Here is a 22,084-nt window from a genome sequence, read left to right as displayed (position 1 = left end):
GTCATGACAAAACGTTGTTCTATCTGATGACAAAACATTGACAGAGATCTACCTCGGCAGTGATTCTAGGATATTAGAGGTTTAGCACTATAATCTAGATCGTTGCCTATTGGTTTTGAATCATTGTGGTCACAGTATGGTAACAGTGTGTTGTGGACGTGGGCATGGAGGAGTGTGATATTTATAACAGTGCACCATAGGGCCAGCAGCCTTTTAAATTCCACTCAGTGAGGAGAGGGTACTCAGAAGCACATGGGGCTTGTCCTACGCTCTGTGTTGAAAAGTGAATTAGTGCGCTGCACTCTAAAGCGAGTGAAAGAAATGGGAAAAGAGCATTGATTTGTTAGCTGTGTATATTACAGTCAGGGTGAGTGGGATCACAGAGGTGTGTGTGTGTGTGTGTGTGTGTGTGTGTGTGTGTGAGAGAGAGAGAGAGAGAGAGAGCGAGAGAAAGAGGAATAGGGCGGGGGGTCTCATCACTCAGTGTTTACTCACAGTAAATTCAGTTGAAATAATGGTCTTTCGCAGAGGCCAGACAATGGCCCAGGCCGTGGGCCGCAGGCTGAAGCTGTGGTTGAGCTGGGCCAGGCCACTTCAAATGAAAGGCTGAGCCTGGGGCCATGGAGGGAGAGCACAGGGGGCCTTTATGTGGCGGGTGACACCAGTCGTGGAGCAGACACCCCTCTGACAGGCACCTGGGAAGGACAGTGGAGAGCAGCGGGGTGGAGGGGTGTGACAAGGCCTCAGGCCCTGTCATTAGGTTTGAGGTGGAGAGGAGGATGACTGCCCTGAGGACAGGAGAGCTACAGACCCTGGTGGGGCAGGGGGCCAACCCCCCCTCCTCACCCCCCTAACCCCCACCCCCCAGCCTCAGCCTCCTGGGACTGGCCTGGGCTGGTGGGACGTGTCGGCCTGTTAGGTCCTCAGCAGGTCCTCATAACCTCTGGCTATATCAGTGCCCCCAGATCCTCACCTGCTGTGTGTGTCAGTGGGTGTGTGTGGGTGTGTGTGGGTGGGTGTGTGCGGGTGTGTGCGGGTGTGTGTGTATGTGCGTGTGTGTGTGTGCGTGCACGCACGCACACGCGAGTGTGTTGGTTTCTGCGTTTGTCAGTGTGCCTGTGTGCGTGCTTGTGTTTCCTCCTTTATGTCTGTGTGGGTGTTTCAGATGCTTTTCAAGGGCTTTAAGCAGTGCCTCTTCCCCTTCATTTATCATCCTGTAGCATAAAGTGCTGCCACTGCATTATAGAAACAGCTGCTTTTAACAGGCGGGGACAGAGAATGGGCTGCTGCTGGGTACACAATGAGGGGGCTGGGCCTAAAGAGAGTGTAAAATTGGCCCATGAATGCAAATCCTTTCTCTCTCTGAGAGGGCTGACCAAGGTTGTCGCTGCAGGAGGAGACATTGTCCCCCCCAAAGGTCCATATCAGTCTGCCCATTTGTACAATGAATAGTGATTCGTTGATGAGAATATCCATATACACAGTCACACACAGCTGGTGCAACACATCATATAGTGCAGCTGAGGGTTTTCTGGGGGGGTTCTGAAATCTCTTTTGGTCAGTCAGTCACAGTCAGTGGTCAGTCAGTTGGTTGGGAGCCCTGGTTAGACCAGTGGGGGTTAGTGTGGGTACTGAATGTAGGTGTGGAGTCTATGGGCTAGGTTGTGGGGTTAGGGGACGTGCTGTTCCATGCTTCACTGTTCAGGTCTGTGCCTTTAAGGCTCCACGTGGAGAAAAGGGAATTTTGCGGAACCTGTTCTCCTCCAGCTGGAGCAATTTGCACATATATTTAGCCAACTGCATTAAATAGTGTGTGAGTGCGTGCGTGTGTGTGTGTGTGTGTGTGTGTGTGTGTGTGGTGTGTGAGTGTGGTGTGTGAATTTTTTAGTGTGAGTGTGTGTGTGCGTGCGTGCGTGCGTGCGTGTGTGTGTGTGTGTGTGTGTGTGTGTGTGTGTGTGTGGTGTGTGAGTGTGGTGTGTGAGTGTGAGTGTGAGTGTGTGCGTGCGTGCTTGTGTGTATGCGTGCGCGTGTGTGTGTGTGTGTGTGTGTGTGTGGTGTGTGGTGGGGTGTGTGAGTGTGAGTGTGAGTGTGAGTGTGAGTGTGTGTGTGTGTGTGTGTGTGTGTGTCTGTATGTGTGTGTGTGTGTGTGTGTGTGTATGTGTGTGTGTGTGTGTGTGTGTGTGTGTGTGTGTGTGTGTGTGTGTGTGTGTGTGTGTGTGTGTGTGTGTGTGTGTGTGTGTGTGTGTGTGTGTGTGTGTGTGTGTGTGTGTGTGTGTGTGTGTGTGTGTGGGAAAGAGAGAGGGCATCAGGCAACTCCTTTGCCAAATTTCCTGGGGCAAAATGCATGCTTGAATACTTGAAGACATGAACAGAATAGCCTCACGGTAACATTAGATGGTAACATGGGGAAAAAATCCCTGTCGAGATGAAACACAAAAACACCTTCAATTCACATAAACAATACATGTTTCAGCAAGTTAGTGAGATCTCAAACAATTCATTTATTGTTCTTTTATGGTTGTTATTTGTCCCTTGCTTTATGGTGCAATGTCTAGACATCACATGATGATACTCCCACGTCTGTTCCTGGTGTACATGTCTTTGTTGCATGCTGTTGTTATAGAAACAGCTCTTTGTACAAAGTAAATGCACACTGACAGTACTACGCATAGAGGGCATATTGTCAATTGGTACTGGTTAGTGTTTTGATTTGCTGTTCACCCAACATTTCTGATTTTATACTTGAATCTGTTTTCACTTTAGAAACAATAATGAACAGTGCAAAGCAGCTGAAATAACTAGGCTAGGTTTCTGCAAACAAGGAATTAATTGCCAACCCTCCCAAGTCTAATTATCATCGCCTGCAGTAAGTCATGTCTTAATGAATGTTTGCAGACCTTTCTAAACGATTTTATGATTGCCCTCTCATTTGATGATGGCATCTCAGGGAAATTCACAATATCATTGTCTCTCTGTATCTCTGAGTGCAATCCCTGTACTCCAATTACATAACTGTGTAATCTGATTGAGCTGATATGTTTTTTCAGTATGTTGAATATTCCTCTAGCCCCTGACCAGCACTGTGACTATGTATCTGTGTCCTGCATGACAGCACAGTGTCCATTGATGGTAAATGCAACAGCTATCAGGAATGACCATAATGCAACCGGATTCTGATTGAACCCTATCTGAGCCCGTCTGCCTATGTTTCTGTTCCATGGCTCCGTAAAGTATATAGCTGACCTAGTTTTCGCTGTGCTCTGTCCTCCTTTGCTTGACCATGTTTCAGCAGAAATGTCCACCATGTTTCAGCCAGTTTCCTGCTTCCACAAGCATTCCTGAGGAATCCTGGGCCATCGCTGTATCTGATCTTATCCTGCAATCTGAGGACTCTCTTTAAAAGCTCGCCAGCTCCCTGTCATTGGTGGAATAGTATATGAGTGACCATTCTTAGCCAACAAAATGGAGAGCACCTGACTTCAGTATTTATGCTCATAAACTACATCCACTAGACTAGTGTATACATACAGTACTGTGTGTCTGCTACGAGATAAGGATTTGGTCAAATAAAAAAATAAAAAATCAATGCTTTATCAACAAAAATACTGTTGGTCCTCCCCTTCAACCCTCCCCTAGAGTCTAGAGACAATAAGACAGGCACTGAGAAGCTTTGAGATCTCACAATGAACTTTTCTTATTTGTCTCGGCTAAAGATACTTGGTATTTATAGGTGGTCCGTAAGCAGAACAGTGGAGTAGATTATGCTTTTTAGTGAAACAGCAGGTTTTTGGTTTGCTCTGTGGTGTGTACGCGCCCCTCTGTCTGTCTGACACATTCCAGGACTACCCCCCTCTCCAAGGCTCTCAGCTACCAGTTGGTTTCTATGGCTACACCCATACATTCATGCCAGCCCTTCACACTCAAAGACATATTTGTTTGGCTAGTGTAACTATGTACCACAAAGGGCTTTTTAGCATAACACCTGCTAATCTTGGATTTAGGCCTTTGAAGGGTTCTGCTGATCAGAAATTCAAATATATTCTTTGCATGCTAATCTGAGTGTTAATCCCTGGCCTTTGGGTCCTAAAACATCCTGTCATTGAAAAGTGTGTTTGCTTTTCATTGGCTTTCTCTCTTTCATTCTCTATCACTCTCTCTCTCTCTCTCTCTCTCTCTCTCTCTCTCTCTCTCTCTCTCTCTCTCTCTCAATCACCTTCTAGCTTTTTTAAAATTATGATTATCATCTGTGTCCTCATCTTCAAAAGCCTAAGGCCTTTCAAACCTATGTATTTCGGATTTTGATATCCCTATTAAAGAAAGGGTCTTTTATGATCTGTTTTATGGTTAGTCCTCCAGTGAACTCTGTCCCATAAGAAGTTGGATTTGGGGTGAACCTCCTCCTCCCCCCAGCACCCTCCCAGACATCTCCCTGGTTAATGTGTGCTCCCTACCTAGAACATATCCTTTAAAGTGCTCCGTCTCCTGGCTGCGTAGGGTCTGGTCTGGTGTCCTCATGCCGAGGCCCTCCTGCTTCTTCAGCACAGCCACATCTCATCATGTTATAATGGCTGCCAAATGCTGCCATGGCAACACGCTTCTCCACAAAACAATCTTTAACCAGATCTTTTTAAGCGCGTTATTACTAAGGTTACTAAGTTACCTGCCTGGTCATATCCCCAGTCAAAACCTTCTCAGAATGAAGATCCCATGTTTTAGTGATTGAAAAATATTGCAAGTTATGTAAATAAGGCTTAGTGCTTCTGAACCCTTGACCAAATGGTAGCCAACTTGTAACTTCAGACTCTAGCAGGATATGATGACTTTATCGTGATAACTACAGAATGCAAACGATGTAAAGATGTAATATTATTGTTTATTTTCTGAAATAGGGAGGGATTATATCAAAGCAGTGGACCAGAACATTCTGAGTTAGGAGGTTTACTCAGGTGAAATAGGGGGAATCATTGGGGAGAGTGAAAAAGCAGCAACACAAACAGATGAGTCCTGGTCTCATCGACTACGGCTAAGCTTGATTGCCCCAGATTCTTCTCTCCAGACTGATTCCAGGCTTAGACAGAATCTCTGTTAAATAAACAGAGCCCCTCACCCAGCTAGCTACCATCACAATAATCACTGGGTAATTTCTGCTCATTAAAACCTGGGTAAACACTCGTCTTCATACCAATATCCTAAAGACGGCGAGAGAGGAGGGGGAGAACACACAAGGGCTTCTTTCCAGATTGTGTGCTTCTCCTTCTCTACCTATTAATCTGGTATCTTTTCAGCTATGGTAAACTCCTCAAGATGGACAGGGCTTGGTCGGGGGCAGAGGGGGGCAGGCTCCATTGGCCTCTGCACGGAGCTGTGGAATTTTTCATTAGTGAACAGCTGGGTCACAAGTGGCTCCAAAGCCGTCTTAATATTGTGTAGGCCCACAGATTAGGAGCGGAGAAAAAAGAAGCCAACGCGTGATGTTCTCCACCAGACCCTGTCTTTGCATATTTGCAGACCTCCGCTTTAGAACACCTCATATTACTGTTTGTTTTATTTCTTAGTCCAAGACCCTCCGGGGTCAATAGTAATTATGTAGCCCTCCACTGCTAATGTTGCTTTTTAACCATTTCACTGTTGTGTGTGGAAGCTGATATTCCACCTATTCCCACCTAGTAATTCAGGTCACTTTTGTTACCAAATTGTAATTTTTTATATTGATTCCAGTATATATTCCAGGTTTTAATAACATGAATATGCATGGTGAGATGATACGATTTTTTGTATTCTCCATACCAAACAACTGCCATGTACCATACATTATTATTTCTATAGTAGTTGTGCCTCAAATCATCTATTGTGCACTGTATATACAAACAAGTGTTTGTTAAATTGGTGCTTAATGGGGTATGAGGTCCTTCATGAAGAAAGACCTCCACAGTTACTTGGAACAGAAACAAATTAGAAACTCTAACATTACTCAGAGTCTTGGTTTGATTTCCATGCAGTATACCTTGACTGTAGTATGTCTCCATGCTTTAACAGTATACCTTGACTGTAGTATGTCTCCATGCTTTAACAGGTGATGGCAGCCATCAGATGTACAGTAGTGCTGGTAATGAGCACATGAGCCCTCTCTGCCCTAACCTGGTCTGAGTAGCCCTCAGGTCCACTGTCATCAAAGCCTACTGTATCTGTGGGCAGTTACAGGCAGCCGTCTACTCAGCAACATCTGATAGCTATTACTCCCATTGTAGCCATCCTCCACTCTCTCTCCAACCAAAGGAGCAATCACCCAGGATGGCTCGTTGAGTGGGCCAAGTCCTTAATGGGGGGTCTGCTACACCTCACCTAAATTAGCTTGGAAGGGGCAGACAAAGAGCCATAGAGTTATTAAAAATATAAAATGGGTGCAGAGGAATTTACAGTGGCTTTAAACGGGATCTATCCCTCGCTCTCTTCTTGGCTGCTCTCATTTGCAGAGCATGTGCTGTAAAGATGTCACATCTCCAGCAGGGCGGCCAGGGAGATGGCCCGTACAAACAGCTTTACTTACTGCGGCCAGGGGGAGTGAGAAGAAGCAGGGCCCTCATAATACCAGACTTGTAATTCACAGCCTGATGCCTCATTTGTAGAGGAATAAACGCAGCTGTTTCTATCCAAGATAAGATCTAGTACAGAGACAATGTATAATGTAATAGATCAAAACGTTCATAGAGTAATTAATGCAAACTAGTGGGAATGAAGAAACATTGCATGATAATTCAATGAATAATTGTATGCTATTACCAAATGTGATGGCAGCTAGTGAAAGGGGGAACAAGTCGGCAACCAATCAAATGTTCGCACTTTCATTCTGAAAAATGAAAATAAATTTCAAAATTGTCACACTCGCTAGTCAAGCCAAAATATTGCAATGCAATGGATTCAGTGAGTAATCCCCTCTACTTGTTCCCCCTTTCACCAGCTGCCGTCACAAATGTAAATGTGGCTGTTATATGAAATTCTCTATGTACGGTACTGTATTTTGAGTGATTTTTTTCACCCACTCGTATTATGCAGCATGATTGATGACATAGTCTATTTGGACCCAGGGCATGGATGTGTTGTATGGAGTGTTCACACTCAGGAGGTACAGCTGTCCAAACAGCACATGTATACCTGCCTGCTTACTCCCCTGCTTAGCTGTGTACTCAGCCTCATCCACGGTACTCCCCAGCACACTCTCCTTTCACATCTCAACACTAGCTTTGTTCTCTCTGTGTGCCAGGAGTACAACTTTTTCCACAGTATGCAGAGAAAGTCCCTCTCTCCGTAGCCTATGGGTCTCCACAGTGCAGTGGCTATGTAGATACTGTATGGATCATCCAATGGAAGAAATCAGTTTGAAAATCATTGACAGTTTGATTAAAGCTAGGCATGCGGCTGTTGCTCTTGGCTCTGTGCACAGACGCACTGAGCTGCAATGATTTGTGAGTGACAGAACATTATGTTAGGTTGAGGTAACATGTCTGGGTGTCAGTGTCCTTGGTTTAGTCTTCTATCTTTTCCCATACAGTACCTGTGCTTTGGCTCTTATAGTGCCAGTCTCTTGTCTCTTCCAATAGCTAACTGCCAGGCTATGACCACAGGGTATCTCAGCTTCTGATGAGCCTGGAAGGCCGTCATATAACCTGAAGTAAATCACAGGTGCCAGGACATTGTGTACTGAATAGGAAAGGCCATTCAATGACAGTACAGGAAATGAAAACAATATTTTAGCTTTGACTTCTTCTCTAGAGACACTTAAAAGGCCAGGATGGCAGACTGTCCCTCTAATCTCTAATTGTAAGTCGCTTTGGATAAAAGCGTCTGCTAAATGGTTAAAATGTAAATGCAAATCTTGCAGGTGGATATGATAGAAGAAAATATTATTGTTGTTATCATACTGTAATCAATGATAAAGGAAAATGACCCATACAAAGCCGGGGATGATAGATGCTCATTTTGAATATGTAAACATTCTGTAATCTACAGTTGTTCTTTGGAGTGTCTTCTTTGAAGACTGCTCAAGGATATTTGGTATCGATGCAGATTGACATGACAAAACTTGTTTCACCTTGTTTCATCTGTTGACTACTTGGTGTGAAAAGCACAATTGTTCATTTGAATATGACTGAAGGAATATGATTGTTGTGTGCAGTTGCGTAATACAGTGTTGTTGCCCAAACACATACGACTGGGTGTCTATAGCCAGAGGCTTTTCAATAGAACTATTTCTCCACATTCCAGCACACAGGACATGTTGTCATAGAAATAATATGCTGAGGTAAGCCAAATTGGCAGTGTGGGTCTGATGATAAGAAGACCTTTTCTCTCCAGACTGTGACTCAAGACACAATAATCTGTTTCTTAAAACACACAAAAAAAAACTACTCTAGCCTATGTTTTTTCATTGAAATGTAGGGCAGGTGCATACAGTACAAGCAGCTCAGCTATTATCTAGAATATGCTTTGACAAAGCTTTTCAGCCAATGCCAGTTTCACTCCTCTCTGGTGAATTCTCTGCTAGTGCTCCTCTCCGCTGTAGGGAGCAGAGAGAGCCCAAGGAAGGAAAGCTGTGATGGAACAGCCACCTTTGGGCCATTAGTGGTGTGCACATCTTCCTCTAATGTGTTTTACTTTTACCTGCTGGGAGTTTAATTAAAAAACAAAGAGCCTCAATTTAAAGCCCATTACTATGCTAATTTAGTAAGAGCGGTATGGTGATTAAGCAGCTTTTAAAGCTGACTTGAGCTCGCCCTGGGGACCAGAGGGATGGCACTTTTTATTTGGCTTCATTACTTTGTACACTTACCGTATCTACATACGATAGAGCAATGCTGATGCCATGTAGTTATGAAACCACATCCTTGTACTGTAGATCATTTTAAAAATATTTGTGTTTATGGTCATGTAATCATTCCTCTGCTAAATATTATTTAATTTGAATATGTAATTGATTCAGGCCTACTATATCTTAAAAATGTGTCTGTCGATACGGTCCCATGGCCCTCCCTGTGTTGAGCTGTAGATGTTACCTCTGTGTATGTATCACTGCAAGCAATTAGACAAAGTACGGGTCACGGTTGAGGCTTCTATGTTTAGAACAATTTGCGTCTGTGGTCGACATGCAGCGTGCTGTGTCTAGTAGCCATTAACTCAACATAACAAAGTAATTTTCAAAATGTTGAAATTAAGTTGAAAAGGATCGCCTTCATTCATCTGTACAGTGAAAAACATCTGGGCGTCAAATGTGTTTGCATGTAAAGCTGTTCTAACTGCCACTACCTCAGACCTCATCATCTCCACACTGTTAGACTCCTCTGGTCTCTCCAACCACCCGTCTCTCCTTGGTCTTTCCATCCACCCCTCTCTCTCTTATAATTTCCCCCTCCAACCCTGTCTCTTCTCTGGACTCTCCTTCCGCCCCTCTCCTTGAGTCTCGCCCTCCGCCCCTCTCTCCTCAGTCTCTCCCTCCGCCCCTCGCTCCCTGGTCTCTAGGAGACAGGCGTCCTGGGCAGTAGTTGGATTGGAGAGGAGATGGATAGCAGGAGAGAAAGGTCAGGGAAGCGATGTAGCCTGTAAATCAGAAAGCTTCCAGCCATGCAGTGTTGACCGATAGCTCCACAGGTCCTCTGCCGTGTCCAGAGGCCTTCCTCTGACCCTGGCCCATACACCTCATCCCTCACGTCTGCATGATTGACATGACCAGCCTCACAGGCCCACAGGCTTCCTGCCTGGTGAAACAAGGGGGACCATCTTCAAAGTGATCGTTTACAGCTGTTCCGTAGGCTAATCCTGATCCCCTTCATTCTTTGAAGGGGATGCGGTGACATAATAGCCCAGGCTATTCTTCCTTAAATTGTTATGGTATTTCTCGGAGTGTTCAATAGCAGAGGGTAGGAGGTGAGAGGAGAGCATGTGTTGCTAAATGTAGCATGATTATCAAGGCCCGAACTCCTCCATACCTCTCTCTCACTCCTCCAGGCTCCTCTTTTATCTCCTCCAGTCACCCTGATCCTTATCATTGCGGCAGAAGCATTGAAAGTAATGTCTTTAGTAGGAAATCATTGGCAACATGTGGCGAAAGCTTAAGATGTTGTCACACTTTAAGTTGCCTATAATCTGTTCAAAGGGAAAGTGCATACCCTTCCAGAAAGGGCCTTAGCAGGAGAAAGAGAGGAGAGAGGAGAGGAACAAGGAGGTGAAAACCTTAGACTCCCTAGGCTGAGGCTGGACTCAGTTTAGCCTTTGACAAAGGATTAATTTTGGAAATGTCTCTATCTAACTTGTGGGAAAAAAGGTGTTTCTTTTCTACCTAGGTTTTCTAATAGAGAGAGAGAGAGAGAGAGAGAGAGAGAGAGAGAGAGAGAGAGAGAGAGAGAGAGAGAGAGAGAGAAAGAGAGAGAGAGAGAGAGAGTGAGAGAGCTAAGAGACGTAAGGATGGAACAAGGGATTGTGTGAACAAAGGATTTGAAGCAGATAATGATTCTCTTGGGATCCCTCTTAAAGGTATCTGCTGAGATTAGCTCTTCCTCTACTTATGAGGTCCAGTGCTAGCCAAGGCCTGAGTCAATATTGGTGCTTTGCTGCTTGAAATGCGCGCATTGATCCACAGGGTCTCTTGATCTGTGCGCTCAGGTGTGGGAGGAGAGGAACGCATATCCTCACCGCAAACGAAAGCAGGGACAGAGTTTCATGCTGGTGGTCCTCTTGGTGGTCCCATCTCTATCTCTGCCCTCAGTAAACATACAAGAGAAGCTGACACACAAACACAACAACTGGAATGTTTTCAGCTGGCATAGCCCAAAGTCCCCTGCATCGTTGAGAGTCACATTGCCCACTTGGGGGAGAGTATAAGATATACAGTAGACTAATATATAGCCTAATTTTGTAAGAGAATATCACAATAATAAAGTTTGGATGATGTAATCTAGCCAGCTTGCCCGCCATTACACCAGCTGCTGAGCCTCTTCTCTCTCGTCCCAGTAGGCTTTTAGACAGAGCTTACACCACAAACACTGGCTCACCTCACTTTATGTCTAGGCTCAGCACGGTTCCCGTTGTCGATGTGTTTATTATGGTATGTTTTATATTAGCGTGATCATCATTTGCACCTCATCCCCTGTCTACCATTGGCATGCTGGCCCAATGGGCCTCAATCCACTAATCAGGTAATGTTGGGGAGGTTGAATGGCGAGCCTCCCCCTGGTCAGCCTCCACTGCCCACACAGTGGTGTTGTTTTAAAGAGCATTCTTTAGGAGCTGAACTTGGAAAGGTATTAAAGCGGGATTAGGCTCCTCCACAATCCAGCGCTTGTGTCATTCAGGGTGCTGTGTTCTCTCCTCTCTCTGCCGCCACCTCCCCACCCCCCCTCTGTTTGATTGTGGCTAGCCGCGGGAGTCGGAGTGACTGTGCCTTTCAAAGGAGAGGGGTAGGGTTAAATCTCTAGTCCAGTGCTCCCTGCTAATTCCCCTTGTTCCTTAGAGAAGGATTTACTTCTGCTGCCAGCTTCTGAAAGGCCCTCTCTGCCCATCCGAAAAGTCGCCGTTGCCTTCCTGTGGAGGTGGGGTTGCCATAGAAGGGGCGTCATGCATGGATATTCCATCTGAACCCCACTGAGAATGGGGAACAGGGGCCGACAACAGGCAAAAAGTCCGGATTAGACCAGAGGACAAAGCGGGACAGGAAGATTCCAGAAGGGACAAATAGGAATTACAGCACCAAAAATAATGCAAAGTGACAGAGAGGGGAAATAGAAAAATAATGGCTTACAAGATTAGAATCAGGGAGGAAAAGGAAGGAAGAAAAGAGGGGTCTGAATAAGAATGTTTTCATCTGGATGAGAAGCTTTGAGAGAGCGGTTGTAGGTGTGAATGCAGAATCCAGGACGTATCAAAACCATGCTAACAAGTAATTTCCTCTTCCTTTCTTCTCTCAGACTAACACTCCAATCATTAGTTAAACATTAGAGTTGGACATGTGGACTAGTCTTGACAGATTCATCACCCCATGTCCTTCAATCCCAGCGTGCAACAGTCTTATCCTGCCCCTTCAAATTATGAATTCTTAGTGATCCATCTTCATAAACTGCGACAACACTGTCAATATTTATAGCAACTGGTAGACCCACAAGGGCCGTCAGAATATTTTCATTTTGGTTATACTGGCATGGTTTTGGAGTAAATACATACATTATATCTTAGCTGTTTTTCACTAACCAAATATTACTGCAGGATCGTCTTTTTTCATGAATGGTTATGGATGATATTGCCTTGCTATTATCTTTACATGTCTAGATCAATGTGAATATTCTTATATGTTTCTGAATGTTATGTTGAAGATTATTTCAATGAAAAAAAAATAAAAGAAATTATTGAATTGTTGGTCAGATAAATGAAAATTGGCATGTCGCTGTTTGCAAAACATGCCAAAAGTCATTTTTGTAAGGGATTATCCTTGAGGTTTTTCCATAGTTCAATAATAATCTTCTTAGCATATTGTAATAAATGAAAGATTAAAGGATTTCATTAAGCCTACATGTGCCAATTCTGATATCTCTATTGCTTTGCTGTTGCTTGATGGTAAAAAGAAAGTTGTAGATTATTTCAGTTGGCCTGTTTGCCTATGCTTCTGTTGTTAGACGTGATATATGATGACATTAAATTCACAAAATCTCATGTTTACTCTAATATGAATGGTTGTGATGCTGATGAGTATGGTGATTATTATGATACTCAGAGCTAGCCTGTGAAATTCAACATTGGCTGTGTAGGACCAGCCTAATGAGAAGGGTCTGATTGGCAGTATGAGATGGACCTGATATGACAGAGACAGAAATGAAACCTGTGCTATCTTGTTTCAGCCGTGTATACAGCTGCGAGCTGTGTGGCAGACATACTCCCTATCAGTGCTCAATCAGCACCTACAATAATATTAGCATGACAAAACCACCCTTTGGTTTCTCTCTACTCATACAGTATTGACACATATTCATCACTATCGCTCCTCCCTGTCCTGAAACAGATGATGTCAATTGCTGCTCTCTGCCTCTCTGCACAATGAAATAGATGTTCACCACAAATAGATAGGCGGCTACCAGCTGTATTCCAGACCAACAAAGAGCTGTGCTAATAAATCCAGCTTTACGGCTGGACAAGATCAACCACACTCTCTGCCTTCTTGCTCCATTTAATGTGGCTTCTTCTGAAGGACAGCGAATGAATTAAAAAACTACTCTCAGCCACCAATAAAACAATGAAAACATCTTCCTGAAACAATATAAAGAAGATGGAGGTGTTGTCGGGGCACAGTTGATGTTCACAGCAATGAACCATAGAGGCATATTTAAAACATGAAGATAGAAATCCAGTGTGTGATATCCCAGCAGTAGCATATTTATCAACAGTCCATGTTATAGAGAAGATAGAGTAGCATGGGGATATTGTAGTCAGACGATTGGTCCCTGATGTTACTTGACTTGTATAAATGAGTGAACATAGTCTTGGCCAGCTGTCTGAGTGTTAGAGGCATTCGGGTGCCCATGGCTGAGCTCTGTTGGAGTGGACTGGGGCTTGGGCCACCCTGGGCAGTTTAACAGATGAGCTACTGTCAAAGGGATCACTCACTGGCTGCCCACAGGATCAGCCCACCACCGCCCCCACTGCCCTCTAACCCTCTTAATCAAAAACCCTGATGGACAGGCAGAGCGAGACGGACTAAAACACCCACCCATCCACACCATAGAGAGAACACAACAATCCAATGTGGAATTCAATTATCCGAAATCAAATTGTAAGATTGTAATTGACATAATGTTTCAAAGCCCCTGATCAGTATCCATCTTGTCTCTCACCTCCTGTAGATTGTTTGCCACCAAGTGCAGTGGGTGCCTGGAGAAGATTTCTCCTACAGAGTTTGTGATGCGTGCTCTGGAGTGTGTCTACCACCTCAACTGCTTCTCCTGCTGCGTGTGTGACCGGCAGCTGAGGAAAGGGGACGAGTTTGTCCTGAAGGAGGGCCAGCTGCTGTGTAAGAGTGACTATGAGAAGGAGAAGGACCTGCTCAGTTCCGTCAGCCCAGATGACTCAGACTCAGGTAAGACCAAATCTACCAAATTCTATACAGCACACATAGAGATTAGGGATGCACCGAAATTGAAAATTCTTGTCCGAAGCCGAATTTAAGGAAACACTTGGCCAAATGCCGAATAGCGAATACCGAATTCATACTGGCAGTTTTTCATTTATTTTGACAATTTTTTAACCATTGCATTAAAAGAGGTTTTTTAATCATGCTTTTCAAAGGAAAAAAATTGTGATAAAAAAACAACTTTTATTGAACACTTTTATTGAACATTCCAGCAGACATTAGGCTATACCAACAAAGCACAATAACTGAAAATAAATAAATACATTAGAACAGCATTAGAACAGCATTCACAGAACAGCATGGGTTGCTTGCACTGTTTGATCGCGTCTTCAAAAAACATCTACACCGGTAAACATTTGGTCTTTTCACACATTCGGCCGAATACCGAATGTGCTTTTTTTGCTATTATTCGGCCGAATACATTCAGTGGCCGAACCTTCGGTGCATCCATAATAGAAATAGAATAGGTCACCCTCCCAGATTCTCTCACACGTAGAAAAACCTACTTTGGGTTACACCCTCAGTTTTGAACTATTCCTTTTATGCTGTGTAGGGTGTATACTATGGGCTGGGAGCAGAAGTTTATTGGGTACAGTAGGAAGCGGAGGCAGGACACCATGTATTAATGGCTGGTCCGTGTGTGGGCGGGCTCTTGTGCTGGAAAGAATTAAATCAGTGTAGGATGGTGAGTGACAGGAGGATTTGGGGCCTTTCTGCAAAGGGGCGAGCAGCGCCTAGCTTCTTATCTGCTCCTCCGCCGTGTTCCTAGCCTCGCGGGTCTCGCCTCCACACAATGAGGCATCTCGCCAAGCATCACTGTACAGACCCATCTGGCTCTGATTTAAACACACACAAAGGCAGACAATTTGTCAAATGCATCTGTGCCTGTGTCAACTTTTGTCAACTTATAGGACTATTTGTTTTACTTCCGCACTTCATTGTGTCCCAGTGTATCACAGGGGCATTTTTTTGGGTGTCTCCAAATTTCAACATCAAGCAAACGTTGACATGAGCAGAGGTTAACCTCGGCATGTGCCAGATGAAATGTAGGGTTTAAGTGGAGAAATGCTGTGTGCACCACACTGTTTACAGTGGAGACGGATCAGAAGCAGATGACAGCAGACACAACTGAACCATCATGTATGCATCTCCAAGTATAATCACTGGAACCCCACATCATTTTCATGCTTAATTGACAGTGCTACTAGTTCTAAGAAGTGTGTTTCAATCACCAGAGCCTTATATTCTGTCGTTAGGTAATGCATTAGGTACAGGTTGTACAGGATTGTATCTTAATAGCTGCAAACTCGTGAAGTTTATCTTGTTTATTTTATCATTTTTTAATCCTTATTGTCATTCTTTTACACTGATATTCCTTGAGTCTGATTTATTCCCTAATGTCAAGCCATTTCGACAAAATGACATTTTGTTTGTCATTTTGTTAAGATGGCATATTATGTGCCAAAAGAGAGAGACATAAAAAAAAAACACACTAACCACATTAACCAAAAGACAGCATGATTTTAAATGTTAGTCCATAAGAACATACTGTAGCTTTTCTTTAGTCTTTTTTCCTAGGATCCGATCTGCTTTGCCCATTCTACGTTTGTGGCTCTGATATATATTTCACTTTTTCTCTGATATCTTGAGTTAATTTCCCATATGTGCTCTTACAGCCTTTTCATGTTGTGGAAGGATCTGTTATGTTGGATTCTTATCAAAGATTTATTTAGTGTAAAACAGCCAAAGCTGAGTGCAATGAATTATCAATGACACAACGTCCAGTCCAATGACAAATGTGCATATTTCACTGTGGTTTGTGAGTAAGAAGTACAGTCCTCTGTAAGTCTAATCGTGCATGTGGCCTATTCTTTTTATAATAAATTGATAACAAAGTATTAAAACCACATGTGTCTCCTTTCATTATGGATACACTTTTGGAGTCGGAATCTCTTGGAATTGAAAAGAACAAGAACATCTATTTTTCAGTAGCCTGTCAGAGATGTTGTCAGCTCAAACCCATGCTGATGTTGTTGAAAAATGTATCTCCAGAGAAAAGCGATGATGAGGATGTGGATATCAAGACAGAGAAAGGCACGGGAGGCCAGGGGAAGGGCGATGATGGGAAGGATCCGCGGAGGCCCAAACGACCCCGCACCATCCTCACCACTCAGCAGAGGCGAGCCTTCAAAGCCTCCTTTGAGGTGTCCTCCAAACCCTGCAGAAAGGTGAGATCCTCTGCCACAACTGAGGTCACCACCACAGTCACTACTCACTACACACACACATAATCCCACATCTCCTGAACTCTCAACATAGGTGAAAACTAACACCCTGTTCAACCTAAAGGAACAAGGCAGCTGGCAACCTTTTGAACATTTAAGTGACGGAGGCACAGGTTTATGTACAGGGATGGACAAATTGAGTCTGCATATGACTAGTACATGTACACATAAACCAGCTCCTTCCCTTCTTGTGATTTTTTTTTTTAAGTTTTTTTTTTTCTTCCTTTCCTAACACCAGGGGAGCCACCCCTCCTAAATTTCGTTGTTTGGTACCTGTACTGTAGCAATGACAATAAAGTCCATTCATTCATTCATTCATTCATTCATCCAGGAGAAAAGCAACAACATATTCCATTGAGCATTAGTATTGTAAATGCAGAGAAGCAACATGTATTAATGCTTCATGATATCCCCCTGAATGAACATACATGTGGAGATTTGAATGCATGCCAGGAGGCCCTACAGTAGTTTTACAAATAAAATTCTCAAATTCGAAAAAATCTGCACCACCTCAGAGCTGTGCTTTGAAGTGGCTAGGAGCACTCTGGTCTGTGTTAACTGAGGTAGTGGTGTAACGCAGCCCGCCTGCGCCAAATGTCATTCTGAGAGAGGGGAGCAGCATCCATAGCGTAGGCCCTAAAAGCATTCACTGCACCCGGTCCAAAGCTTTGAAGAGGCAGTAACCAAGAGGTCCAGAAAGACCGCCACATTAATTCAACATTTATTGAAATCAAAGCAAATAAAGAGGCAAAGTGCCCACTTGGGTATATGCCAAGAGTACAAAAATAATAATAATAAAAAGCACATACGATTTAAATCTGCAGTTAAAGTGTTTTGTTTTTTTGTGTGAAGTTGAAATGCTTTTGTGTTTACTGCTCAAGGTGAGGGAGACCCTGGCTGCTGAGACAGGCCTCAGTGTTCGTGTGGTGCAGGTGTGGTTCCAAAACCAGAGAGCCAAGGTAAGACCATAACCACATCAAAGGCTAGGATTTTTGATGTCATCTCTGATATGTTAGCTATTATTTGTTACTAGTCAAGAGGCAGCATCGCTAAGAGCAATGTGTCCTAGATTGGCAGGAAAGGGCAAACAATAATGCTTCTAACAAATCATCACAATGCTACTAACAAATCATCACAGCTATCTGTGTTAAATGGAACTTCTCCTTGCATTCCTTTCAACTCTGTAAAATTGAAGTGCAATGCTTCCAAAGCTACCTTGGACTTATGCGAGATGTCTACGCCCACCTCCTTTTCTGATATTATCTCCAAAAGCCTTTGATAATGAAGTGCAGTCAGATACGTGTTTTCTGTAGTTCACTTACGGGTGAGCAACAAGGAGCATCATTTTCAAATTAAAAAGCGCACACATTAGTTTAGGGAGTTACTTACAATTCTGTCTCCTTTTTTTTCAGATGAAGAAGTTGGCACGAAGACAGCAGCAGCAACAAGAACAACAGAACTCTCAAAGACTTGGCCAAGGTGCATAGCTTACACTATTGGCTGAAATACGACAACAATCAATGTCTCAGTATCATTTGCTATCACTGTATATAGCCACAGTATAACCATAGCTTTGGATAATTATTTTGCATTTGACATAGTGTTAACATTGTATGTAAGAATATCACACAGCAGCTAGGAAAATAATGACATAATGTTTCAGCTGGCTTATAGTGCAGTATGGAACTTCAATAAGAAACACAGAGGACCATGATAATCACATACTGTCGACCACAGTTTTGTGTGACCACGCAGAAACATTGCATTAATGGAGTCAACATGCGGACCATGGGAGTAGAACGGTCGTAATGGCTTCTGCTCATGTGTGACCTCCCTAATATTATCCTAAGTTTCCACTGATCGTGTGTGTGTGTGTGTGTGTGTGTGTGTGGGTGTGTGTGTGTGTGTGTGTGTGTGTGTGTGTGTGTGTGGGTGTGGGTGTGGGCGTGGGCGTGGGTGTGCGCGCATGTGTGCGTACGTGCGTGCTTGTGGTCCCAGTCCGACCTGGTAGAGGGGAGGCAGTGTTGGCTCTGTGTGGGTGTGTAGATTTACAACTCAGAACTCCCAACCAGAACCCTGTTAGCAACCTTGCAGACTAACTGATTGACCCACCCCATGTGTTGCCTGAATGCTGTAGTCAGGCTATCCCTCAAGATGCTGACTCCTGTAATCTTGTCACACACATCTGGTCACAGATACTGTGTGTCCAGCAGCACAGCCTACAAAGTGTTTATAGATATTTGTTTTGGAATTCAAATTCAAATCAAGTTGAAAGGCACACCTATTATCAAGAGATATGGTAATAGAATTAGAATCTAAGCTATCTACTAGTTGAGAGCACTTATTTACAAAAAGTTAATGTAGACATAAAGTAAGATCCATGATTTAAGAGATGTTGCAGTAAAGAAATATAGCTGTACAAGCAAAAAGTGTCCCGATCTTTACAAATCCCAAGATCAAACACTACATTGACATTGTATTACTGAATAGACCTGCGATGTCTTTCTCCGGGAAAGCCATAATCCTGAAGATCATTGAATCATTTGTTGTTGTAATAATTGTAATCATTTGTTGTCATTGTAATAATGATTTTATTGTATGGACCAGTGTTAGGCTGACCTCTTGTTGTCTACCGGTACATGTATGGGCTTTTCCTCAAAGGGCATTTGTGCTGCTGTCCGAAAGTGTGTAGTCATCATGCAAGCAAGGTTGAAGTTTACCAGTCCCAAGGCATGAGTCAACATGCCATCCAGTTGAACCATCCTCCATTTGCTGCTACAGATGAACTAGGGACAGACAATGATTTCACATTTTGTACATAATATAATATTGAAATGGGAGGTATGAGTTTATGCTTGTCTTTGGGAGTCTGTAGTTAATGATCAACAGTAGGGAGTCCCTTAGATATCCCCATACTGTGTTTATTTACAATTAGAATGACAGAATATATATGATATGTCCACTCAATACAGTGAACCTAAACAAGAGGGCTTCAGATTACACATATGTGATGGAAACTTCTGGAACCCAACAGAAATGAATGACAGACATCTTTTCACAAGGGCTCACCACTGTAAAGGAAAGTGCAGGGTGGTGGGCTCCACTCATGAAGCCACAGGGACTATGTGTCCCACTCACCACTGAGTGAGCCAAGAGCTGTGCTCTACAAGGGAGTGCTGGGAGAATTCTCCTCTGCCACAGCAAACAGGGTTTCCATAGTTGTGTTGCGCTACTGTACATTTCGATTTGATAGCACCTTCCCAGGTTCATTGCTGAAATATGCTTATCATGTAAAGACCTTTCTCACAATGGTCATGTCAAGGCATTCTCCTCATATGGTTGGCTGTCTGTCTTGCAGAGGTGATGTCCAATCGGATGGAGGGGATGATGAACTCCTTCACGCCACTGGCCCCGCCCCAGCAGCAGCTGGTTGCCATGGATCAGAATGGCTACAGTACGGACCCCTTCCAGCAGGGCCTCACCCCCCCACAGATGCCCGGAGACCACATGAACCCATATGGTGAGCATCCACCCCCCCCCTGTTCAACCTCACATGCTCCCCAATGTGGGACATGTGTTTAGGCCACAAACCCCTGGTTTAGGCTGCTTGCACAGAATACAAGCAGCCCCCCCACCCCCTCCCACATGAGATGACACAAGCATACTCACAGGCCACTGGTTTATTTTGAAGTTTATTTGAAAATCAATCCAACATGTTGTGCACCCCCCTCCTCCCACCCTACAATCATTTGCTATGTTCTCTCAGCCTGTGCATGGGGTTTGGTGGGATGTGCTGCTATGCAATATGACAGTTTTCATTGCTGACTATGTGAAGAGCTTTAGGATAATCCAAATGGGCTTGTGGGTAATCATAATCAAAACAAAGGTTACCATGATGATTGGAGTAATGTGTCAGCATGGGAAATAGACATCTGATGTGATTACAACGTGATAATCAGAGACATTTGGCTATAGCAAGTCTGAAATGTTCTTAGATGTGTTAGCAAACTTCAGTAATTGTATTCATCTTGATAACTATAGGCCCACAGGATAAAACTAGTAGAAGTACATACAGACACTGAGCAGTGTCTTTGGTGAAACCCCAGAGGGACCATTTCCTGAACTTTATATCATTTTGAAAGACGCCATTTTCTTCCTTGCAGTGGCAAAACCCAAATCCCCAGTCTCATCACACTCACTCTGTTTTTATGGGATAAAAAGAGGGAAGGATTACATTGGCACAGCAGTAAACGATATGTCTCATCACACTGTCACCGTCTTGTGTAACAGTATCATTAAGATCCAGAGTGTAATAAAAGTTAACAATCCCCACAAGGACAATAATAGGATGAGATATTATGAGAGGCGTAAACATTTGCTATTAAGCAGATCACTTTGGTGGGAGGCCTCTTGTTTACATGTTCTTCTCAGACCCTAACTGTACCAGAGAGGGCAGCACAAAGCCTGCTCTGAGAGATGTTTGTCAAAAACCATTTTCTGAATTACGATGGCACGTAATAACAGTCCCTCAAAGCGGCCATTACGGCAAACAATTATCACTCTGCAAGATCACCATAAACATGTCAGATTTTTGTTGTTGGTGGCCTACAATATAGTGTTTGCAATTAATGGCACATAAAATATTCTTAAGAATGTGTTTGGATGATCTTATTTGTTGTGGTGTTTCTATGCTTATATGTTTTCATTTCTTTTCTTTATAGGTAATGACTCCATTTTCCATGACATCGACAGCGACACGTCTTTAACCAGCCTCAGTGACTGCTTCATGGCTTCCGACGTCAACTCCATGCAGGCGCGTGTTGGGAATCCCATCGACCGTCTATATTCCATGCAGAACTCTTATTTTGCATCATGAAACAACTGTGGAGAGAAAAGATGTTAATATCAGATCATCCATGAACTGTGCTTCTCAACGTATGACTCACAACAAGGAGTTTCCTCACTGCTATGGACAAGACAGAGGCAATAACCTCTTCCTATGGCTCCTGGATAATGTGCAGACAACAGACTCAAAGAGAAAAAAACACTGTTTCACAATGAAGATCCCTAGGGCAAAAAGACTTTCAGTTTTTTATAGAGATTATTGGTAGGATATTTGTATACTGTCACAGAAGTAGTGCTCCTTCCTTTGTTCACATAAAGGAAACGAGTAGAGTCTAAGCCACTGATTAAGAAATCAAAAACCAAATACTACAGCCAGAGTTCTCATAGTGCATGACCTCATCATTAATCGTATGACCATAAAACTGAAAAAACTTTAAAAGAAAAAAAATACAAAATACAAAAAAAGAGAATCCTGTGAGTTGTTGAGATGTCAAAATGTGGTGTGTGGACTCCATGTTTCCTCTTTCCACTGCGTTCAGCATTTTGATCACATTGATAGGTTTAGCCCTTAAGAGAAAATATGGTGTTAATAGTAAATAGCATGTGCACAAGAATGGTTGTGTGTGTGTGTGTGTGTGTGTGTGTGTGTGTGTGTGTGTGTGTGTGTGTGTGTGTGTGTGTGCGTGTGTGTGTGTATGTGTGTGTGTATGTGTCAGAGAGTGTGTGTGTGAGAGAGAAAGTAACATTCATAAAAAAGATATGTGGGAAAGGAGAGATTAGAGTTGACAGT

The 22,084-nt window shown here is 43.5% G+C and overlaps 1 protein-coding gene across 1 annotated transcript in view; it reads left to right on the top strand.

The window, feature by feature from the left end:
- The window catches only part of lmx1bb (LIM homeobox transcription factor 1, beta b), a gene marked incomplete at both ends in the record, with an annotated part of 51,208 nt that extends 29,883 nt beyond the window's left edge, over positions 1-21,325 (top strand). The window contains 6 exons of the mRNA XM_080530921.1: positions 13,878-14,110; positions 16,217-16,392; positions 17,331-17,408; positions 17,862-17,928; positions 19,808-19,969; positions 21,171-21,325. Of these exons, the coding sequence (XP_080387047.1) occupies positions 13,878-14,110; positions 16,217-16,392; positions 17,331-17,408; positions 17,862-17,928; positions 19,808-19,969; positions 21,171-21,325 (871 nt within the window). The remainder of the gene's footprint in view (positions 1-13,877; positions 14,111-16,216; positions 16,393-17,330; positions 17,409-17,861; positions 17,929-19,807; positions 19,970-21,170) is intronic.
- Between the last annotated feature and the right edge of the window lie 759 nt (positions 21,326-22,084).

This window comes from Nansenia antarctica, assembly GCF_963989245.1.
Source record: "Nansenia antarctica genome assembly, chromosome: 5".
NCBI classification, from domain to species: domain Eukaryota; kingdom Metazoa; phylum Chordata; class Actinopteri; order Argentiniformes; family Microstomatidae; genus Nansenia; species Nansenia antarctica.
This window is presented reverse-complemented; position numbering and strand designations above follow the sequence as displayed.